This window comes from Impatiens glandulifera, chromosome 4 (genome assembly GCF_907164915.1).
Source record: "Impatiens glandulifera chromosome 4, dImpGla2.1, whole genome shotgun sequence".
In the NCBI taxonomy this organism is placed as follows: Eukaryota; Viridiplantae; Streptophyta; class Magnoliopsida; order Ericales; family Balsaminaceae; genus Impatiens; species Impatiens glandulifera.
The window spans coordinates 8,994,517-9,014,082 of NC_061865.1; the positions used below are offsets into that span (position 1 = coordinate 8,994,517).

The 19,566-nt window shown below is 27.6% G+C and overlaps 3 protein-coding genes across 3 annotated transcripts; 1 reads left to right on the top strand and 2 right to left on the bottom strand.

Annotated features, from left to right (window-relative positions):
• Window positions 1–1,191: 1,191 nt before the first annotated feature.
• LOC124936718 (AP2-like ethylene-responsive transcription factor PLT2) lies at window positions 1,192–4,369 on the bottom strand. The gene is made up of 9 exons (XM_047477238.1): window positions 4,246–4,369; window positions 3,349–3,745; window positions 3,165–3,247; window positions 3,024–3,032; window positions 2,835–2,923; window positions 2,461–2,534; window positions 2,186–2,236; window positions 2,006–2,082; window positions 1,192–1,916 (listed from the first exon to the last, which is right to left on the bottom strand). The coding sequence occupies exons 1-9, from the start codon at window positions 4,367–4,369 to the stop codon at window positions 1,192–1,194; spliced, it is 1,629 nt and encodes a 542-aa protein (XP_047333194.1).
• Window positions 4,370–10,207: 5,838 nt separating this feature from the next.
• On the top strand, window positions 10,208–11,853 carry LOC124934956 (UDP-glycosyltransferase 92A1-like). The gene has a single exon (XM_047475438.1). The coding sequence runs from the start codon at window positions 10,253–10,255 to the stop codon at window positions 11,732–11,734; it is 1,482 nt and encodes a 493-aa protein (XP_047331394.1). The 5' UTR covers window positions 10,208–10,252; the 3' UTR covers window positions 11,735–11,853.
• Window positions 11,854–13,047: 1,194 nt separating this feature from the next.
• On the bottom strand, window positions 13,048–16,869 carry LOC124934055 (lysine-specific demethylase JMJ30). Its single transcript, XM_047474520.1, has 6 exons — window positions 16,323–16,869; window positions 15,752–15,961; window positions 15,157–15,291; window positions 14,937–15,080; window positions 13,549–13,641; window positions 13,048–13,449 (listed from the first exon to the last, which is right to left on the bottom strand). Exons 1-6 carry the CDS (start codon window positions 16,806–16,808, stop codon window positions 13,276–13,278), a joined length of 1,242 nt encoding a protein of 413 aa, XP_047330476.1. The 5' UTR covers window positions 16,809–16,869; the 3' UTR covers window positions 13,048–13,275.
• Window positions 16,870–19,566: the final 2,697 nt, after the last annotated feature.

The following is a 19,566-nucleotide window of genomic DNA, read 5'->3' on the forward strand; positions in this document are numbered from 1 at the left end:
AATGATTCTATTTAGTATTTAGTGTTGTTTGACTAAATACTATTTACTAAGACCTAGTAATAATTATCAATTGATATTGATATTGTTTAATTTGAACAATATAATTTATTTTTATATGTATTATTAATTTTGTTTATTCACTTTATTATTTTATTAAAAATATATATTAATTAATTCAATATATATATATAGATAGATAAATAAATAATAGAAAAAAGAAATAATTAATTGGAGTAAAATAAATAAAAAATAAATTTTATATTTAATTTTTTTATTCTTTTGTTTTGGTATCAAGAATCATTTCTTTAATGTAAGACTAATGACTAAGTAATATTAAAAAAAATAAAGAGATCATATATTGTTTTGTAAGTAGCGTCTTTAGTTTCGAATTTGTTTAGTGATTAGGTTGTATTGTTTGTTGAAGTAATAATAGTTTCTTTAGTTTCGGATTTTGTTTATTGATAGGAGGCAAATCATTTTTAATAAGAATGAGATAACAAATTAGACACATTGATGGAAAAAAAAAGTTCGAAAAGATTTGATCTACAATGTTCAAACAAAACTTTTAAATAAGAACATAACTTTTCAAAACATAATATTAAGAAGACTAATGGATAAGATTATTCAAATAGGCAAATAAAATTTTATATATCTATTCAAATAAAAGGTCAAATTATAAAAAATGATCTAAATGACTGAATTTCCTATTACAAATCAAAATGATGCACTAATAAATACTCTTATTTTGTTATAAGATTTAAAATTTCAACTAACTATAATAATTAAATTTTAAGAATAATTTTATTTTATGAATAAGTTAATTAAGCAATTTCAAATTTATATATAAATTATTTAAAATAAAATATAATAGAATATATTGGATATAATTTACTTTCATTAATTAAATTCTCTAACTAAACATTTATATTAAATTATTTTCTTTATCAAGCATGCCCTTAAAAAATATCACAAAATATTATGATTTGTTTTAACATAAAAGTGGTTATATGTTAGAACATTAATATATATCATAGAGAACAATTCAACAACAAAAAATGATAATTGCAACATCACAATCTATTAAAAACAATATTAATTTTTATGGAATAAATGTCAAACCATAAACAATTCATATAATTAACTTAATTAAGTTTTAACAATAAAGCAAAAAAATCCTAATCCTATCATTACTCATTCCACATTGTAAAAACTCCCCCCTTGACCCGACTCCCCAGCCGACCAACCACCAAAACCCGACCCACCCACCATGTCATAGTCAACCTTAACCAAACCCAAATTCGGATCAAGACCCGATCCATCACCTACATTCAAACCAAAACTAGAACCAGAACCAGAGCTTGCCCCAAGTCCATTAAGCCCAGTATACCCACCCATAGTCATATAACTCGCCCCGGGACTATTAAGATCCATCATAGATGATGATGATGGCGTGGCATCACCAGTACCGTTCATCAACCCATGAAACCCTTGATAATAACCATTGTAAACTGGTGACAAACCATATGAGGATTGGGTGTGGTTTTGAAGTTGGGTTTGAATGTAGTTTTGATAATGTGTTATTTCTTGTGAGGTTGGATATTGATTAGATAAGTCTTGGTGGTTTTGTAGGGATAGAACAGTTTGGGCTTGATCGAGCGAGGGGTGTAGGGTTTGAATCGGGTTTGGGTTCGAGTAATGGTAACTCGCTAAGCCCATTAACTCTTCGCGTCTACGTGAAGATTCGATGGCTTGGGACTCTTTTAGCCTTTTGGCTGCCCCTCCACCTATTGGAAGTGTGCTGCTTTCGAGAATCGCTTTTACATCATATCGGTTCATGTCAAAGTTGGTTACAGCATTTAGGCCACGAAATTTTATTGCTGCAACGTCGTATGCTTCGGCTGCTTCCTCTTCCGTGCCTGAATAATAATCAATTAAAGATTTTTTACTAAACATCACAAATATAGACATGCATGTATGTTGATTAGGTTAAGAAACTAGTGTTTACCAAATGTTCCTAGGTAAAGATCTTTGTTTCCCGCCACTCGACCAATGCGTGCTTGCCACCTTCCGTGTTGATGATGCCTAAATATATATGTTCATAGTCGGAAGCATTATTTCGTGTTTAGTTGGTTTATTGTTGTTCTTAATATAAAAAAAAAAATTAAAGAATGTTTATTCAAATTACCTCGTAACTCCACGATACATGGATGCTCCTCTCGAGAAACCACTGCTCTTCCTAAAATTATGAACATGGTCAAGAAATGTTAACCTAATCACTAGATAAAATGAACAAAACCAGACTAATAGCAATAAGTTGTAACATAACATCAAAACAATTGAAGTGTAATAATGAAGATTTAGGATTAAACTAATTTTTTCAACCCATAGGGAATGAATATGAAGATGAAACAATTGAAGTGTAATAATAATTATGGAATTAGTGCTTTATATATTAAATACCTTCTAATTGAAGCCAAAAACTCTTGTCTAGTCATGTGTTTCATTTCATCAACTTCCTTTTCATAGTTAGCAATCTGCAAACACAAATAAATATTAAATGGTTATGAATTTTGAAAATAAATTATTCATTTTTTTTTTAAATCATTCGCTAGAAGAAACTTTTCTAATTTGAAACATTGTTCTATTAGTTAAATTTTCTTTACTTGAATTACCTTTAAACTACATGACCAAAGTGACAGGCAATTTGAAAAGAACTTAAATAGTCTACTAAACTCTTTAATATTGAGTATTTTGATATCGCTTAAAAAACAAAAAAAATTACATACGTTCGATCGAATGTTGTTAAAAAAGGATTTTTAAAACCAAAATCTTACCGGAAAATTAGTAGTTGTGGTTGTACCCCAATACTTAAGGGCAGCAAGATCATATGCCCGAGCAGCCTTATCCTCCTTATCATACCCACCTACAAAAATAAACCAACAAAAGTTAAATTAAAATATATATATATTTATATATATACCTAAAAATAAAAATCATTACAAGGATAAATATTAAGTACTTACCTAAATAGACTGGAAAAGATGAGGATGAACATCAAATATTCCACCCGAAAGCAAAATACAAAATAAAAATAATTAAAAAAATTGATAATAATATCAATCTTTATGTAAAAACATAATTTAATTTCATCGATATATACACACCTTGACGACCTTTCCTAGTTTGTCCTTCCCTTCTACAACTATTATCCCATAAATGAGCTTCATATCTTCCGGTCCATCGATGCCTTTATAAACAAGAACACGAACAAGGAAGACGAAAAACATATTATAAAACAAAAGAAATATCAAGTTTATGATAATTTAAAAGAAAAGGAGTAATACTCACTTTGTAACGCCTCTATAAATTGAAGTTCTTTGTCCAAATGTATCCGAAGTCCTTTTAGGGGCAACAACTTCAACAATAGCATTATTTGCAATACTAGGGTTATCAGCATTAGCCATAATATCGGATGTAGATGAGGAAGAACCCTTTCCACTTCCCATTGAGAGTGTCAAAGATTGCAAATTGCTAGGGTTTTCTTGAAAATCATAAGTCCCGTTATTACTAGTCACGAGTCCCAAATGATTTTGAATTGGATTATTCAAGTTGTTACTTTGAAAAAGATAATGCGTGACGTTCGCTTGCATTTCGTCGTAAGACACTATGTCTGTGGAATGAGTTTCGGACTTTGCATTTACACCTAGAAAATCAGCCATTTCTGGAACTTTCCCTCCACCCCAATCTACATTTATGTAATAGATTAAAAAAACTCAAATAGATTAAATCTTTACACAAATGTAAATGAACATCAAATGTGTATTTTTGTCTTGATTATAACTTATGACTACTTTAGTCAAAATAGGAATAAAAAAAGACAATCTTTGTAATTTATTACTACATTGGAGAATGAATCTATTGATAAAAGAAATCATTAAAAACTATCATAAATACAAAAATATATTATATATAGTATCCCCATTTAAAAAAAAAAAAACTAGTTTCATTGATTGAAATATTGCAGGGATTGTAAGATTATGATACATTAATCTAACAAAAACAAATCATTATAAAATACAACATAGTTCCTAAGTATCAAGATCTGACACAAATCACAGACAAATATCGAAAAAATAGTGAACCGACCAACCACTCAAAAACAAGTGAAGTAAGATAAACACAGATTTTGATACCCTTTTTCCATTGAGATAATTTAATAGCTAGTTTGAGAAGAAACATGCATACCTTGAGTTTGGAATGGATTATGAATGTCATCATTATTGACTAAACCTAGGGAGAAATGATGAGGTTGAGATGAAACATTTGAAGATGGAGAAAGGGGAAACGAAAGCCAGTTGTTGGAATTCATCATGTAATAATTCACTCTTCTTCTTCTTCTTGTTCTTGATCTTCTTCTTCTTTAACAATTCATGAGAAAGGATATGGAGAGAATGAAGCAAAGTAAGTGAAAAGGATATTTGAGAAATAAATGGAATGAGATAAGATATGAGCTATTTAAATATCTCTCTCTCCCTCTCTCACTCTCTCTCTCTTGTTCTAGGGTTCCTAACCGACCTCACTTAACAAATTTCCAATACCCAAAAGAGAATCATTAAATGAGCCAAATATGGATTAAAATATATTAAAAAACAATTTTCATTGTGTTATATATAAATTGAAACTAAGTTGTACAAAGATGTAAATTTACACAACAATTTAATGACAAAATAAAGCTAAATATCGCCAAATTTAAATTTTACAATTGCGAAATAATTCTAAATTGGACGGTGTTTAATTCTCGAAAACTAATGTACCCATTTCAAATTATTTTTTTTTCAAAAATATAATGAAATTATGAGTATTTTAATAAATAAATAAATAAATGGTTAAGTTAATGGTACATGAATGTATTTAAATTTACATGAGTTTGTTCATGCATGCATGCATATTTTATTTTATTTTTACTAATTATAAAGATCAAACATGCATCACAATTCCAAATGAAAAAAAGTCCAATCTCTCTCTAGAATTAATGAATGAATTTATATATTTGAAATTAATTAATGAATTAATGGTTTAACTAATTTATTGGAACTCGATCTCCCTCGATTAATACAATACATGACTCCTCAAAACCCAGCATTCCCACAATAACATCTTTCACTTGGACAAACCCTAGACCAACTCTCTACGCAAAGTGAATTCTAATTATCATCTTTCGATTGGGTAAATTTATTTTTCATTTTTTTTCAAATGGGTATTTTTAGTTTAGTAATTTTATCGCAAAATATTTGTAACATTATAGCATGTTGATTTAGCATTGAGACGGAAGATTAGGATTTAGTGTTTTAGGTTATTTCGTACAAATATTAGATCTTCGGGCAATATTGTTTTGATGGCCGCTACATATTTACGACGTATTGGCGTGTTGCGATTACGATTACAATTTATTAATAATAAGAAAATAAATTAGGGTTTGAAACAAACAGATCCTTAACTCTGATGCACGCTTTGTAGATTGGATTGATCTTAATTAAATGTGTGCACTCACCAGAAACCATGTTTGTAGATCCCCGGGCGCGACTGCCTATATGTGGACAAACAAAAACACATCATTAAATTAAATTAATTTAAATGTAAATTATATAATTAATACCCGACATATTATATTATTATTAAATATTAATAGTTATAAATATTATTAATTCAAGAAGGGTGTGAGAATTGGGGCGATTTCCTTTTGTGTTTTCCAAGCTGAAATCTGTTGACCATCTAATTGGGAACCACACTCCTCAAAAGACCATCAACCAAATGTCACTTTTTAAATTATAATAAATATTATTATTAATTTTAGTTCTAATTTATTTTTTATATAATTTTTCTTACAATTTCCTTTTTTATTCCATATTGAAAATGGTTTATGAAAGTTATCTTAAGTTGAATAAAATACAAACAAAACAAAAGACTTGAATCAAGATAAGTAATCATACAAGATAAAATCAATGTTAATTTGAACTCTTTTTAATTTATATTATGATTCGTTTTTTACTATTTTGCCATCATCATAATTCAAATCACTTAAATTTTAATTTTGACTATTCGATATTAATTGGTGAGTACCAAAAAATGAAATATTAACAAACAAATGGATCAAGATCAAAGAATATAACTATGTTCTAGCCAAATGGATAAAGTATTGCAAAAACGAACATCGAATGAGTTCATATATTAATTTGAAAAACGTCAATATTGATACAAATTAGCGATAATTGTCGCTATTTGATTAAAAGAAAACGAAAGTATTAACAAATGTGGATAATATGAACCTAAAAAAATACAACATTATTGTTTGATTCACTAAATATCAATAGCCACTTGCTTGGTCTTTGTTTTTACATGGTCTTTGTTTTTACATTGATGTTTATATATATTTATTAATATTATTTTATTTTATTTTATATATCACTAACTATGATTAAGAAAGCTAATATTTTATTAATTTGTTGATGTACCATAAATATATTTTGTAAATTGTAATATGTGTGTGTGAGAGAGAAAGTGAAGGGCACGGGTGTTTGGGATTCGCAGCCATGTCTGAAGAAAAAGAGTTTGGATTTCTGCTCAATAAATTGGACTGTTTTTTTCATAGGATTGTTTGATTTACCTTATTGTTCATAATTTTTATTTTTATTTACGTGAAATTGAATTTGAACATAAAGTTATTAAATATTTTAATATTTATATAATTAAGATATATTTTAAAATAATATTTTGTTTAAATTAATATTTGAATATAATATTTTTTATTTTTTTTACATACGATTTATTAGGTTCAACTTATCTATTAATTCGGTATGTATTATAAATTATTTATAATGTTCAATGGAATTAATAAATAAAAGAATGGTTGATATTATGTTATTTATGTATTTTTAAAGTTAAAAGAAGTGTTGATTGAAACTAATACATTCCCACAATAATGCACCAATACTTCTTTTTTTTTTTTTTTAGAACGTAAATTATTGGGAATGCAATTAACTTCATCGGGTTAAACATATAATCAATATACACACTCAACCAATTTAGAAAAATATGTCTTCTAATGTATAACTTTATTAATTATACCATTTTTAGTTAAATGGTTATATACTTATCCTGATGTTTGAGTTAAGTCAAATATATGTATTAATTTACATTTAAAATATCGAGTTTACTTTAAAATTTTACTATTATAAACGAGATTAAGGATTATAAGTTAAACTTATGATCATAATTTTTTATAATTTCATAAATTATTTACATAAATAAATTAAATTTATATTTATAAATTTAAAAATAAATCATTACTTATTAAAATAAATAAACTCATAAAATTGATTTTGTATCTTTCGTTTTTTTAATGTTATTTATTAATTTTTCTTAGATTAAATTTTATACATAATTATATATATAATAAGAATATATAACTAATATTTTTTATTTTAAATTCTCATAATTTAATTAAAAAATTTCATTAATTTTAATATTGTTCTTATCAAAAACAAGATTTCATATTTTTAAGTGATTATATTAAAACAGAAAATAAATAGTTTGTATAACTCGTTGGGCTGGGCCTATTTGGAAAAAAAAAGTAGATATGTGAAATAAAAAGTAGCTATTTAGGAAACTAGCTAATATAATTTGAACTATCCATGGGTTACAAATTATTATAAATTATAAATCAAATACAGCATGAATCAAAACCAAAAAATAAAAAATAAAAACAACTAATTTCTTACCTAACAAGCTTTTGTTGAAAAAAAAAATTAACCTTTTTTTCAAATTAAACTTAAATTTGTCTGATGTGAATATTTTAAGTCAATTGAATTTAAACAAAACAAAAATATTAGTATTTTCTATTATAAAATAAAGTTTAATTCAATCAAAAAAATTATATTAGATATTAAAAATATATTTTAAAACTTTCAAAAACAATTGAGATTTAAATGATAATTATGACAAAAAAACAATTTTCAAAACACATTCTTAAGTAACAATAAAATAACAAATAACATAAAATAAATTGTAATATGAAATGACTAATCATAATCACAATCCCTTTTAAAAATTATCAAAATAAATTGTGAAAATAATTTTATTTATATTTAGTATGAAAAATGCAATTAAATTTTAAAAAAATTATATAAATAAAAGTGAATATATTTATTTGTAATATTTTAAGAAAAACTTTACAAATTTGATAAAATAAAATTGCAAAATAAATATTTATTGACAAATTTCTAAATTGTTCATATCATTGAGTCAATATGTATAAAGGACTAAGGTAGGCTCATCATCCTTGTTAATTCATTTAATATATTTCCATACATTTATTTTATTTTATATGATTACGTAAAGATGTATTTTGATTAGTGTTGATCATGTAATATTGAATTAAAGTCAGTGTAATAACAAGCCTAGTATGATGAAATTGTCTCACGAACAGATTTGTTTTGTCAGCATAATAACGAGCTCGTATGGTAAATCATCTCACAATATATTTGTTTTACGATTAAGCTCAGGACTCGATCGACTATGATCAATTCCAAACACAAACACCTGCGACAAGAAGTTTTCTCTTTCGAAGAAAGTTGCAACTATCCTAGTTCATATAAGAAATGTTTTTTCAAGCTCTAAGCTTTAGCTCAATTGTTGTGTCTAATTCTAATATCCCTTCTTTCATTTTATCATAGTATTTGATGATCTAAATCATAATATTAATTTGTTTTCTTAGCAATAAATAAAGGAAATAAAGAAAAACAAAACTAGAGTATCTATCAAAACGAAAAGAAAAGTTTAAGATGTAAAAAAAAAAAGACTGTTTTAATAAGAAACTTGACTTACAAAAATATCAAAATTGATGAAAATTTTATTAGTTAAATTGGAATTTGAATAACAAACTTAAATGAAGCAACAAAATTGCTTTTGGAGATGATAAGATTAAATAACTCACTAATAAATAAGTAATGTATCAAAGCAAAAAAAACAATTCTATTTTTACTAAAAAAAAGATAAATTAAGTTAGTGGGAACATGACTACAAACTAATAAAGATGCGTGCTACTTATTTAATTTAAAATAAATAAATAATATACTTAAATGAAACAAAATATCAAATAAATGGTATTGGTCAGAAAAGTAAAATAAATGTATTTGACAAAGAAACCGTTCACCAATATATTCTGTCCAAATTGGCTGACTAAGACTTCCACACTCCCTTTTCACACCAACAAATAATTGTAGATCTTTATTTTATTTTTAGATTTTCTTCTTTATTTCAAACTTCCTAAACCTAGATACAAATTATTTGTTATTTATGCCCTAATTTCAACAAATGGGTAAAATTAATTTATCCAATTCATACTAAATCTAAATTATATTTATTCATAATCCAAACAATTATATTAATATGATTTAGATAATCTAGTTTTTCATAATCTCTTGCTCTATATTTTTTTTCTTCTAATTAATGCTTATCTCACTTATATTTTTTTATTTATTTTTACAAATAACCTAATTAAAAAAAGTTAATAATACTTTTTTTTGTTATAAATTAATTTTATTTATTTATAATAATGATAAGATAATATAGTCAATAAATCTATTTTTTTATTTGTCTAATAATAATTATAAATTATTTACTTTTTCTAAAAAAAAATTACTCTTGTAGTTGCTGAAAAGAATGTAGAATATATATATATATAGATATAAAAAAAAAGTGAGTTACAATAATCTAGTGAAAAAAAAATACATTTTTTTTTTATTTTGGATTAGATTAGATATATAAGGATCCAGGATCTGAAATTGGGTTGTTTAAATATTTTTTATTTATAAATAAAATGTATAAATTAGTGTAATTTTACTTATTTTTTTTAGAATTAAAAAAAATAAATATTAAATTAAATTTAAAAAATTTAAAAATCATGTCATATTGTTTTTTATTTATATAAGATTATTAATTAATATTATAATAATTAATTTAAATTAAGTAAATATTTACAATTAATTTATAATTTTGTATATATAATCTTTCCTAATCATAACATTATTTTTTTATTAATTATTAAAAAAATATCCTAGTCAAACTTAAATCCAACCAAATCAATAGACTTTAACTAAATCATAATTTATTAGTCTAAAATTTATACTAAACCGGAATGTACCTGAACCAGACCGTCTCTCTCTCCTCACAATCAATCACAGAAGACAGAGAAATGTCGTCGGAGAAGACGAAGACGAAAGGAAGCATAGTAATGTTCCCTTTCATGGCACAAGGTCACATAATCCCATTTCTAGCCTTAGCTTTTCAAATCGAGAAACGAGGCTATAATATCATCTTCATCACCACTCCACTCAACATCAAAAACCTCAAACCCTTAATTCCCCCTTCTTCAACTCTTCGTCTTCTCCCGATCCCCTTTGATCCAACTTCTCACGGCCTCCCACCAACAGCAGAAAACACAGACACTCTCCCTTACCCATTAATCATCCGTCTCCTCCAAGCATCTCTATCATTCAAACAACCTTTTCGAAATATCCTTTCTAATCTCATAGATAGAGATGAATCGCCGTTATGTGTTATCGCTGATATATTCTTTGGTTGGTCTGCTCAAATTTCATCTGAATTGGGAATCTTTAATGTTATTTTCAGTGGTGCAGGTGGGTTTGGTTTGGGTTGTTATTATTCAGTCTGGCTTAATCTTCCCCATCGTGAAAGTAACTCTTTGCAGGAATTCTCACTTCCTGATTTCCCTGAAGCTGGGACTTTTCATGTTACTCAGCTTGCTGCTAGCTTCCTTGCTGCTGATGGGAAAGACGATTGGTCGATTTTTCAACGAGAGAATCTTCCTGGGTGGAGGAATTCAGATGGGATTTTGTTCAATTCTGTGGATATGATTGATGAAAAAGGTTTTCTTTACTTCAAACGTAAACTGGGTATTCCGGTATGGCCAATTGGACCGATTCTTCTCTCTGGAGATAATGGAAAGAAACAGGTAGGTGTCTCCCGGGAGATTTGTGTTCAATGGATGGATTCAAAACCAGTGAATTCAGTTCTGTTTATTGCATTTGGTTCACAAAACACGATTACAGCAACTCAGATGATGAGATTAGCGAATGCAATTGAGCGAATTGAGGAATTGAATTTCATTTGGGTTGTTCGTCCTCCTCTAGGATTTGACATAAACTCTGAATTCAAACCGGATGAGTGGCTGCCTGAGGGGTTTATGAACCGTTTATGTAATGATCAAAACAGGGGATTGATTGCGGTTCAATGGGCGCCTCAGATGGAGATATTATCGCATAATTCAGTTGGTGGATTTATTACGCATTGTGGATGGAACTCGGTATTGGAGGCATTAAGCTGTGGGGTGCCTTTGATTGGATGGCCGATGGCGGCGGAGCAATTCTTTAATGCGAAATTTTTGGAGGAGGAAATGGGAGTTTGTGTGGAGGTTGCTAGGGGGACGAATTTTGAAGTAAGGGTAGAGGATATTGAAAGGAAGATTGGGAAGGTTATGAAAGAGGGGAGTGAGATTGGGATGGAAATGAGGAGGAAAGCTGGTGAAGTTGGGAGTTTGATTAAAGATGCCATTAGAGATGATGGGAGTTTTAAGGGTTCTTCTGTTAGAGCTATGGATCAGTTTTTGGAAGCTGCTAGGTTGAAGACGAAGAAGAGCAGTTGTTCTACTAAGTAGGGATTTGTAAGGATATTTTTTACTAAATTGTACTCTTAAATAAGAGAATTGTAATTTAATATTACAAAATTTGAAAAATGAAATAAGTACAAGTTTAATTTTAAAAAGTAAAATTATATAAACCAATAATAAGAGCTTGTTTCATCTTTTGGTTATTTGAGGATAAAAATTGGGTAAAAAAAAATGAGTGTGATAGGATATGAGAAAAAACTGATTTTTGTTTTTATGTATAGTACCTAAATATTTTTATATTTAATAAATAAAAATATTATAAAATATTTAAATCAAGATAATTTGATATTTTGAATGAATTAATTGATAAAAATATGGTACATTTAATCGTTATTCTTAAAACTCAAGCCAAAAACCTTTTAGATAGAATCTCGATCGTGTTTAGTTACCTAATCTTAATCCCAATTATGTTGGTTTAGAGGACAGTTAATGGACTCATTTAAAGGTTAGTTAATCAACTCAAAACATGTTATTTTGAAACTCGTATGAAAACTCTTTACTTTATATGAACAAGTTTTTAACGAATTCAAAATTATACTCTTTACTTAATATGAACAAATTCTTAACGTACAATCAGCTCATGAACCCAACTAAATTATACGATCCTAACATTAATGGAAAAAAAATAACAAAACAATCTAATTAATTGAAAAAATAAAATAATTTATTTTCTCTACCAATTACTCTCCCCTATTAAACATTTACAACCCTAATAATAACTATTTTTCACTACATACTTATACGAGGTGTATATATATAATTTTAATCAACTTTAATATTAATTAAATAAAATTAATTATAAAAATATAAATAAATAGATTAAATTAATATATGAATTTGGAAAATAAAAATTAGAATTAACACTAAATTCTAATTTCCATTTCACAATAATCATAAGAATCGTACTTCAATTTTTATAGTTGATTTACATTAAAATTAAATAAAAAAAATAACAATACAATAATTTAACTTCTTAAATAAAAAAATAAATAAATTAGTTATAAATGATAAATTAATAAGAATAAATATTAGAATTGTAATTACAAATTAAAAATAATATAATTGAGAATTACAAAATTAAATGTTCTAACTTCTAACATTGAAATTGGAATTATACCCTCCAATTTCAAAATTAATATATTTTCTTTATTCAACCATAGTAGGATTCAAGAAAATCACTAAGCAAGTAAGTATTCCAATAACAAATTTAAAAATCAACACACACACAAATTTGGTATCTTCTGATTGTAACCAAGCAGTCAGATTTTTGGAATAATTAATTTTATAATTTATACTAATACATTAAAATTAAGTAATTATTATAAATATTTCATGAACTCAATTTCTTAGGCTGAAATGAAATTATGAAATACTAATAGTGAGATAACCCTCCAAAGAAAAAAAGGAGAGACAAACAAACATTAGCCAGAGGGGGGTGTAGCAGCAATGAATGAACGATGAACATCATTCGAAATCGCTCCACCAAAAGTTAACTGAGTAGCGATTTGGCAATGAATGGATGATGAACATCATTCGAAATCGCTCCACCAAAAGCTAACTGAGAAACTAATAGTGAGAGATCTTACATAATGCCACCATTTTGGTGGAATATAAAGCATTTCACCTTCTTCTAAAATGCAGTCCATAAATTCCAGATCCTGCACCTTTGGAAATGCTTCCAAATCTATGTCGTCTAGATCAACCTTTCATTATCACAAGCATAGGAAAATAAATAACACTTCTATCTATTTGTGACTCGATTTCAATATTAAAAGACAAAATCGGACAGTTCATCTAATTACCTGACTGGAATTACAAAGCATTGATTCAGAATGAGGGTAAAGATCTTCGTTAACTGATGAAGGGTATAGCCTTATATACTTTTTCCCAACAACCTGCAAATTACCCAACAATCCTCATTTATTAGTTTCTTTAAAAATCACAATATCTGGATAATAACTTTTTAATCATCAAAGAAAATGAGTGGATCGGTCTGATGTAATGGGTCAAGCTTAGCCCATTAGCAGTTAAATAGAGGAAGTAATTAGGGTTTACAAAGACTATTTCTCATCTCTAGCTTACAATATTCAATTATCTATATTCTTTTGTTTCTCATCTAATTTCTCTTATAAACCATAGAAGATCTGTTGGACTATAATTTGGATGATGATGTAGAAAAATTATTATTCATTTTTAACATTGGCGATTTTCCAATAGATTGTGAAGAAGGATATTTTACAAAATAAAAGTTTCCAAATAAAGTTGATTACAAGTATGAATGACCAATTAGAAGAAGACATGAGCGACTTCCACCTTATTAGATTCTAGTTTTACTTCAGTTCCACAAAACAAACTTCTTAACATAATTAATTGCTAAGTAATTTAGTGTGTCAAAGATGGATATTCTACAATATATTAAACAAAGTTAAGATAAATAACGCATCCAATTTTCAAGTATAGAAAATAAATGACGCAATAATGTTTTTCATGAATAAGAGATTTCAAGAAAACCTATGAGCTAGGGGCTGAGAATTAAGAATACCTAGGATTAAGCATAACAATATAAAGTCTAGATGTCTTTTATTGTCTGCCTGTTCGAATTGGGTTATTTAAATAGCCCATTGTCTTTTATTCCATCCTAGCATCAACCAAATTACAAAAATACCCTATATTTCTTTTTTTTTATATATTTTTTCATTACATATTTATACCCTTTAAGTCTTTTTACCCAAAAAATTCACTTTTTCATAACCCAAACTGAACAAGGTTATTTGAATAATCCCATTGGTTATTCAACTAGTCCATAAGTCATAACCGAACAAGGGCTTACATTCCTTTTCATATTCGGATAGTGACATGGCAGTAAGTTGTTAGGTCATGTTTTATATAAGGAAATAGATTCTTAGGGTATAGGCAGGAAATGAATTAGGCGGAAAAAAAACATAAGAACTTTTGAAGGAAGAACTCTAAACAGGATTAAATAAAATTGATTGTTTTCACATCTTTCTTAAAGGGTGAGAGTCTCGTGACAGGAGGTTTCTAATATTGTCGATGAGATGATTAATAGATAGATTTTCTCGTTTGTTACTCTCACATGAAGCTAGTAGTAGCTTCTTTGTGCTCTATTCGTTTTGTTAATATTTACTTCAAACTTTTCGAAACAGGGGAAAGAAAACGCATGACCAAGTACCTGTGCGAGAATATTATGGTGGGGATCATGGTGCAAAGGAGTTACTGTTCTAGCCGGACCGAACCAAGAATTAATTGACCTGAGCTCCCCACCACCAGCAAAACAATAATCTGGTATACAAATGTCTTTCCGTAGGTCCTGGACCTGTCATTTCAAATAAATAAAAAAAAGTCAATTACTAATGGCTACAATGACAAACTCATTTGTAGCATATGCCTACCTGATCAAACAAGGGATGCTGAGCTAAATAGGTTGGTCCTCCAGAACTGCAATCATTTGTCTGAATCCTCTCAAGAAACTGGGAAAAAGTTATAAGTTCTTGCTTCCAATCTGAGCATAAATAGTTCTTCCCAACCTATCAAGATTTTGAACCTAAGATTTATTTATGATCAGAAAGTACCTATTATAAGGGAAAAAACTCCAATATAAGCCATTCTTGGTTTGATGTTAGTCAGTACAGGAAATACATGTTTCTCTTTTGCAAACTTAAAAAAAATCATTGTCTTATTTCCTTACTAGATTCAAATAGATCATATTTAGAAACAATTTGGATCTAGGTTTGTATTCAGATCTAGATGAGAAACCGTTCATCAATTTCTTAGGAATCAGAACTTAGTTAGACACACAACGTTCATAGATACTTTCTCTTCTGAATCCGGATCCAGAAAATGTTTCCAAATGGGCCAAACCCATATGGTTTGACAGTTGGAATTGGCAGAATTACAATTCATAATAACCAAAACACTAAATGCTACTTTACCAACCACATAATAAATAGATAATCGTGTAAGAAGAACTAAGATATGCAGATTTACCTCAACAGGAACTGTTCTAAATCCAGCAACTTTTTTCAAGTATTCCAGATCATTCCACCTTGACTTTGCAGGCCAATGAGACATGCAATCGCTGATAATAACTGGAGAACCTAACAGGAAATAGTCTTTCATGAAATCATCCAGTGATAAACTGGACCTTCTACTTATAATCTTGCATGATAGAGATTTCAAAGGTAAACTGCGAAAGACCTGTTATAATCATGCCAGGATAACATAACATAAGTGACTTCTTCCCTTTCCAATATGAATAAGATGCAAAAACATAACCCTAGAAATGCAATGATAATCATGAAGTATTTGCTAATCTTTGATCATTTCTTCAACCAGGTGAAACTTCTTCTATATTGCATCAGAATTTTAATAATGAATTTAGAACACAACATGTAATGAACAATCATACCAATCATAACTGCAGGTGACTATAAAATGATCATTATCCATAAATCCTAAATCGGTTACCATTTATATAATGCTAACACAAATCAAAAATTTAAGAACTCGTTCCGATCAAACGTTATGAAGTAAGGAAGAAACAGACAACGAACCTCACCTCTGTCTGATCATATTCCTCATCACGAACAATACGACACTGATCTTTCTCATTCTCTGTATTCTTCCTCTCCGAAACCCTAAGAGCTCTTTCCCTTGCACACGAAGTCTCGATCGCCGCATTCAGATCACTTCGGAGACTCATTCCTCCCATGATCAATCCAAGGTCTAGAACTCTAACAGCTTCCTTAAACTCATCCTCAGCGTAATGAATTTTAGCAACGTTGAGACACGCCATTGCATAGGCGTCTCTCCAGATTGGAAGAACAGAATGCCATGGACCAGAATGAAGCTGTTCCCACGCAACTTCACGAGCCGCCTCCGCGGCACGGAAATCGCCAGCGGCCGCGGCGATCGACATCCTAACGTATGCGTAACCGCCTTGCTCGGATATCTTGTGGAGGATATTTGGACGCTCTAAATCAAGTAGTGGAGTCTTCAGAACGCCGACGCCGTCAACGTCGGACGCAACGCCGGCGGCATCCATTATCGGCGGCGGAATGAGAAGAAAGTGATCTTTTAGTTCTCTCGGTGTACTTAGAAAAAAGTAGCAAAAATATCTTGAGGAAATTTGTATAGATTTAGTATCTTGAGGGACAAATAAGTAATTTTATTCATGTGGGGTGGAATGTTCTAGATTTTTCTGTTGATATTTTGAAGATATTTTTCTCTCTTGATGAGGTGTCCTTTGAATAAATATAAATTTATTTACAAATTATAAAATAAAAACAAAAATGCTCAAGATATGAATAATTAAACATAGTTCCTTTTTTATTAAATTAATACAAAAAATTATGTATTTTTTTTTATTTATATAGGAAGATAATAATGTTCAAAAGTTAGAGATGTATTTCTTTTTTTTTTTAATTGGATTCAATTATCGAGTTCGTATAACTAATATATTTTCTCTATAATTTAAAAACTCGATAATATATATGTTTAAAAAATAAAAATATTCTTGAACATTATATAGTTGCAACACAACTTTATTGACAAATTTAGCGAAAAAAATTATCCCACCTTCAACTATTTCATTGATATTTTCATTCTAATTTATACATTTATCGTTAAATCGAATAAAATCAAATTCAACTTATCAAGGTAACTCATGTATCAAAATGTATTACTTATAATATGGGAGAGGATATGGTGTCCTTAAAGATGTCCCAAAAGTTGGACCATTCTTCAAAATGAGTATATTTTTTTTAAAAAAAATGTACATGGACCTTACAAAAAAATTTAAAATACATTTATTTATTTTGAAGGATGACACAACTTTAGGGACAACAATCCCCCTTTAATATATTTTATGTTCAATTCTCATTAAGAACAATTTGATTAAATGTGTGTTGTAACGGTAAGCAGAGTTGGTTCCGGGTTTTGGACTACTCTAGCCCTGATAAAAAAAATATCGATATTTTTTTTATTGCCCTACGTCTAGTTTAAAAAATTAATAAATAAAATTTTTGAAGTTTTTATTTTAAACCAATAAACTGTAACATTAATAAACTTTAAAATTAGAATAAATTTAACTAAATGTTTTATTATTTTTAATAAATGGGTTGCCCACTACCCTAAGTCAAGGGCTTGTCAGACTTACTCGAGCCAGTCCTGACCGTGAAATATTAGGATATTCGTCCCGGAATTAACCCATGTCAAAAGAATAAACAAATCCGTGTGAGAAATGAGACAAGGTTGGTTTCATTGTTTTTAAAACATGCCATGTTGAGTACCATAAACTCAATATACTAAGTAAATATCTATCATTGGCAACTTGCAACATATGATTTATTGTACTTATATTTTTCCTCTTAGAAAAGAAAGTTGTGTGCTATTTCAAGTGAAGATGAGGAACATAAAAAGAGTCTAACATAAAATAATAATGAATATGTCAAAATTTGAATTGAGTACAATACTTAAATTAAGTGTTCAATAAACTGAATATATATTTAAGTTTTTGATACTTAAAATAGCTTTGATAAATTATACAAATAATATTAATATTAAAAACTAATTTATCCTAGTAAACAATATATAATTAAGGCCAAATAAAAGAAAAAACATAAACAAAATATACATTAAAAGTAAAATTTACCAATGAAGGGTACAACACTTAAAAACATGTTATTTGTGTGTAAACATTTAAAATTGGAATAGAGCTGTGTTTGAACTAAAAATACATGATTAAATTTGTTATTATATATAATTAAGATATATTTTTGTAATATTATTTTATTTAAATCAATATTCGAATTATATATTTCGAAAATATATTTTTTTTTGTTGAAACTCAATTCATCTTCGAAATTGAGTGTTTTCCTACCAAACACGATGAAAAATTGTAACATCTTAAAGAAATAATTCATCAAATAACCAATCTAACAAGTCTAGACAATTCACTCAAATTTTTTTTAAAGAAAATAACTGAAACTTCACCACCTATTTGAACTTAGGTTTATTGAATGTTGGTTGATACATTTAAACAAATTATTATCTTAAAGTTATATTTGACCAATCTAGCATATATTTAATGATGTTCAAAATGGGCTCATTTAAAAACACTTTGGAAGTTGGATATAAGTGATTCTTAAATTGGACTAGAAAATAAATAAATAAAAAATTGGACTAGAAATATAAAAAATAAATAAAAATATTTAGACTAAAAAATATTAAACAAAAAATCATTAAAACATGTATTTTGTCAAATATATATTCCAAAACATTAAATTATATAATATTTTATAATATAACTTAATTATAAGTATATTTATAAATTTGTTAATATTTGTTTCTGAGCTCAACTCTCATTTTTTAAAATAAAGTTGCCTTAATGTATTAATTAAACAAATAAATCTAGTTTAGAAAAGAAAGAATGTATATTAATTAAAAGTAATCATGAAGCTTTGTTTGATCTTCAATTATTTGAATTATTACAAAAACAATACTAATATAAAAGTGTTATTAAATCATTCTTATTATATAGTTTGTTTTGATATTGGGTTAGGATTTTTTTAAATAATAATTTATTCATCATTAATTATTTTATAATTAAATCATTAACATTATAAATTAATATACCAAATCATTTATACTTTATTTATTTATATAAATTTTGGATATGAAATATTGGCCTAAATCATAAGCTTGATATGGTTTTTGAAAAAGATTATATAATTTATTTAAATTTTGATTAAGATATAAATTAATATTATAAAATATAATTTAATTATATATATTAACCAATT

Bases quoted from the DNA above. Each gene is read 5' to 3' on its own strand.
- LOC124936718 (XM_047477238.1), bottom strand. From the start codon at position 4,369: ATGAATTCCAACAACTGGCTTTCGTTTCCCCTTTCTCCATCTTCAAAT. The intron at 3,746-4,245 runs GTATGCATGTTT...ACATAAATGTAG, and splicing joins TAATCCATTCCAAACTCAAG to ATTGGGGTGGAGGGAAAGTT. The intron at 2,237-2,460 runs GTATTTAATATA...TCATAATTTTAG, and splicing joins TTTTTGGCTTCAATTAGAAG to GAAGAGCAGTGGTTTCTCGA.
- LOC124934055 (XM_047474520.1), bottom strand. From the start codon at position 16,808: ATGGATGCCGCCGGCGTTGCGTCCGACGTTGACGGCGTCGGCGTTCTG. The intron at 15,962-16,322 runs GTGAGGTTCGTT...TGATTATAACAG, and splicing joins AGGAATATGATCAGACAGAG to GTCTTTCGCAGTTTACCTTT. The intron at 15,292-15,751 runs GTAAATCTGCAT...AAATCTTGATAG, and splicing joins TTAGAACAGTTCCTGTTGAG to GTTGGGAAGAACTATTTATG.
- LOC124934956 (XM_047475438.1), top strand. From the start codon at position 10,253: ATGTCGTCGGAGAAGACGAAGACGAAAGGAAGCATAGTAATGTTCCCT.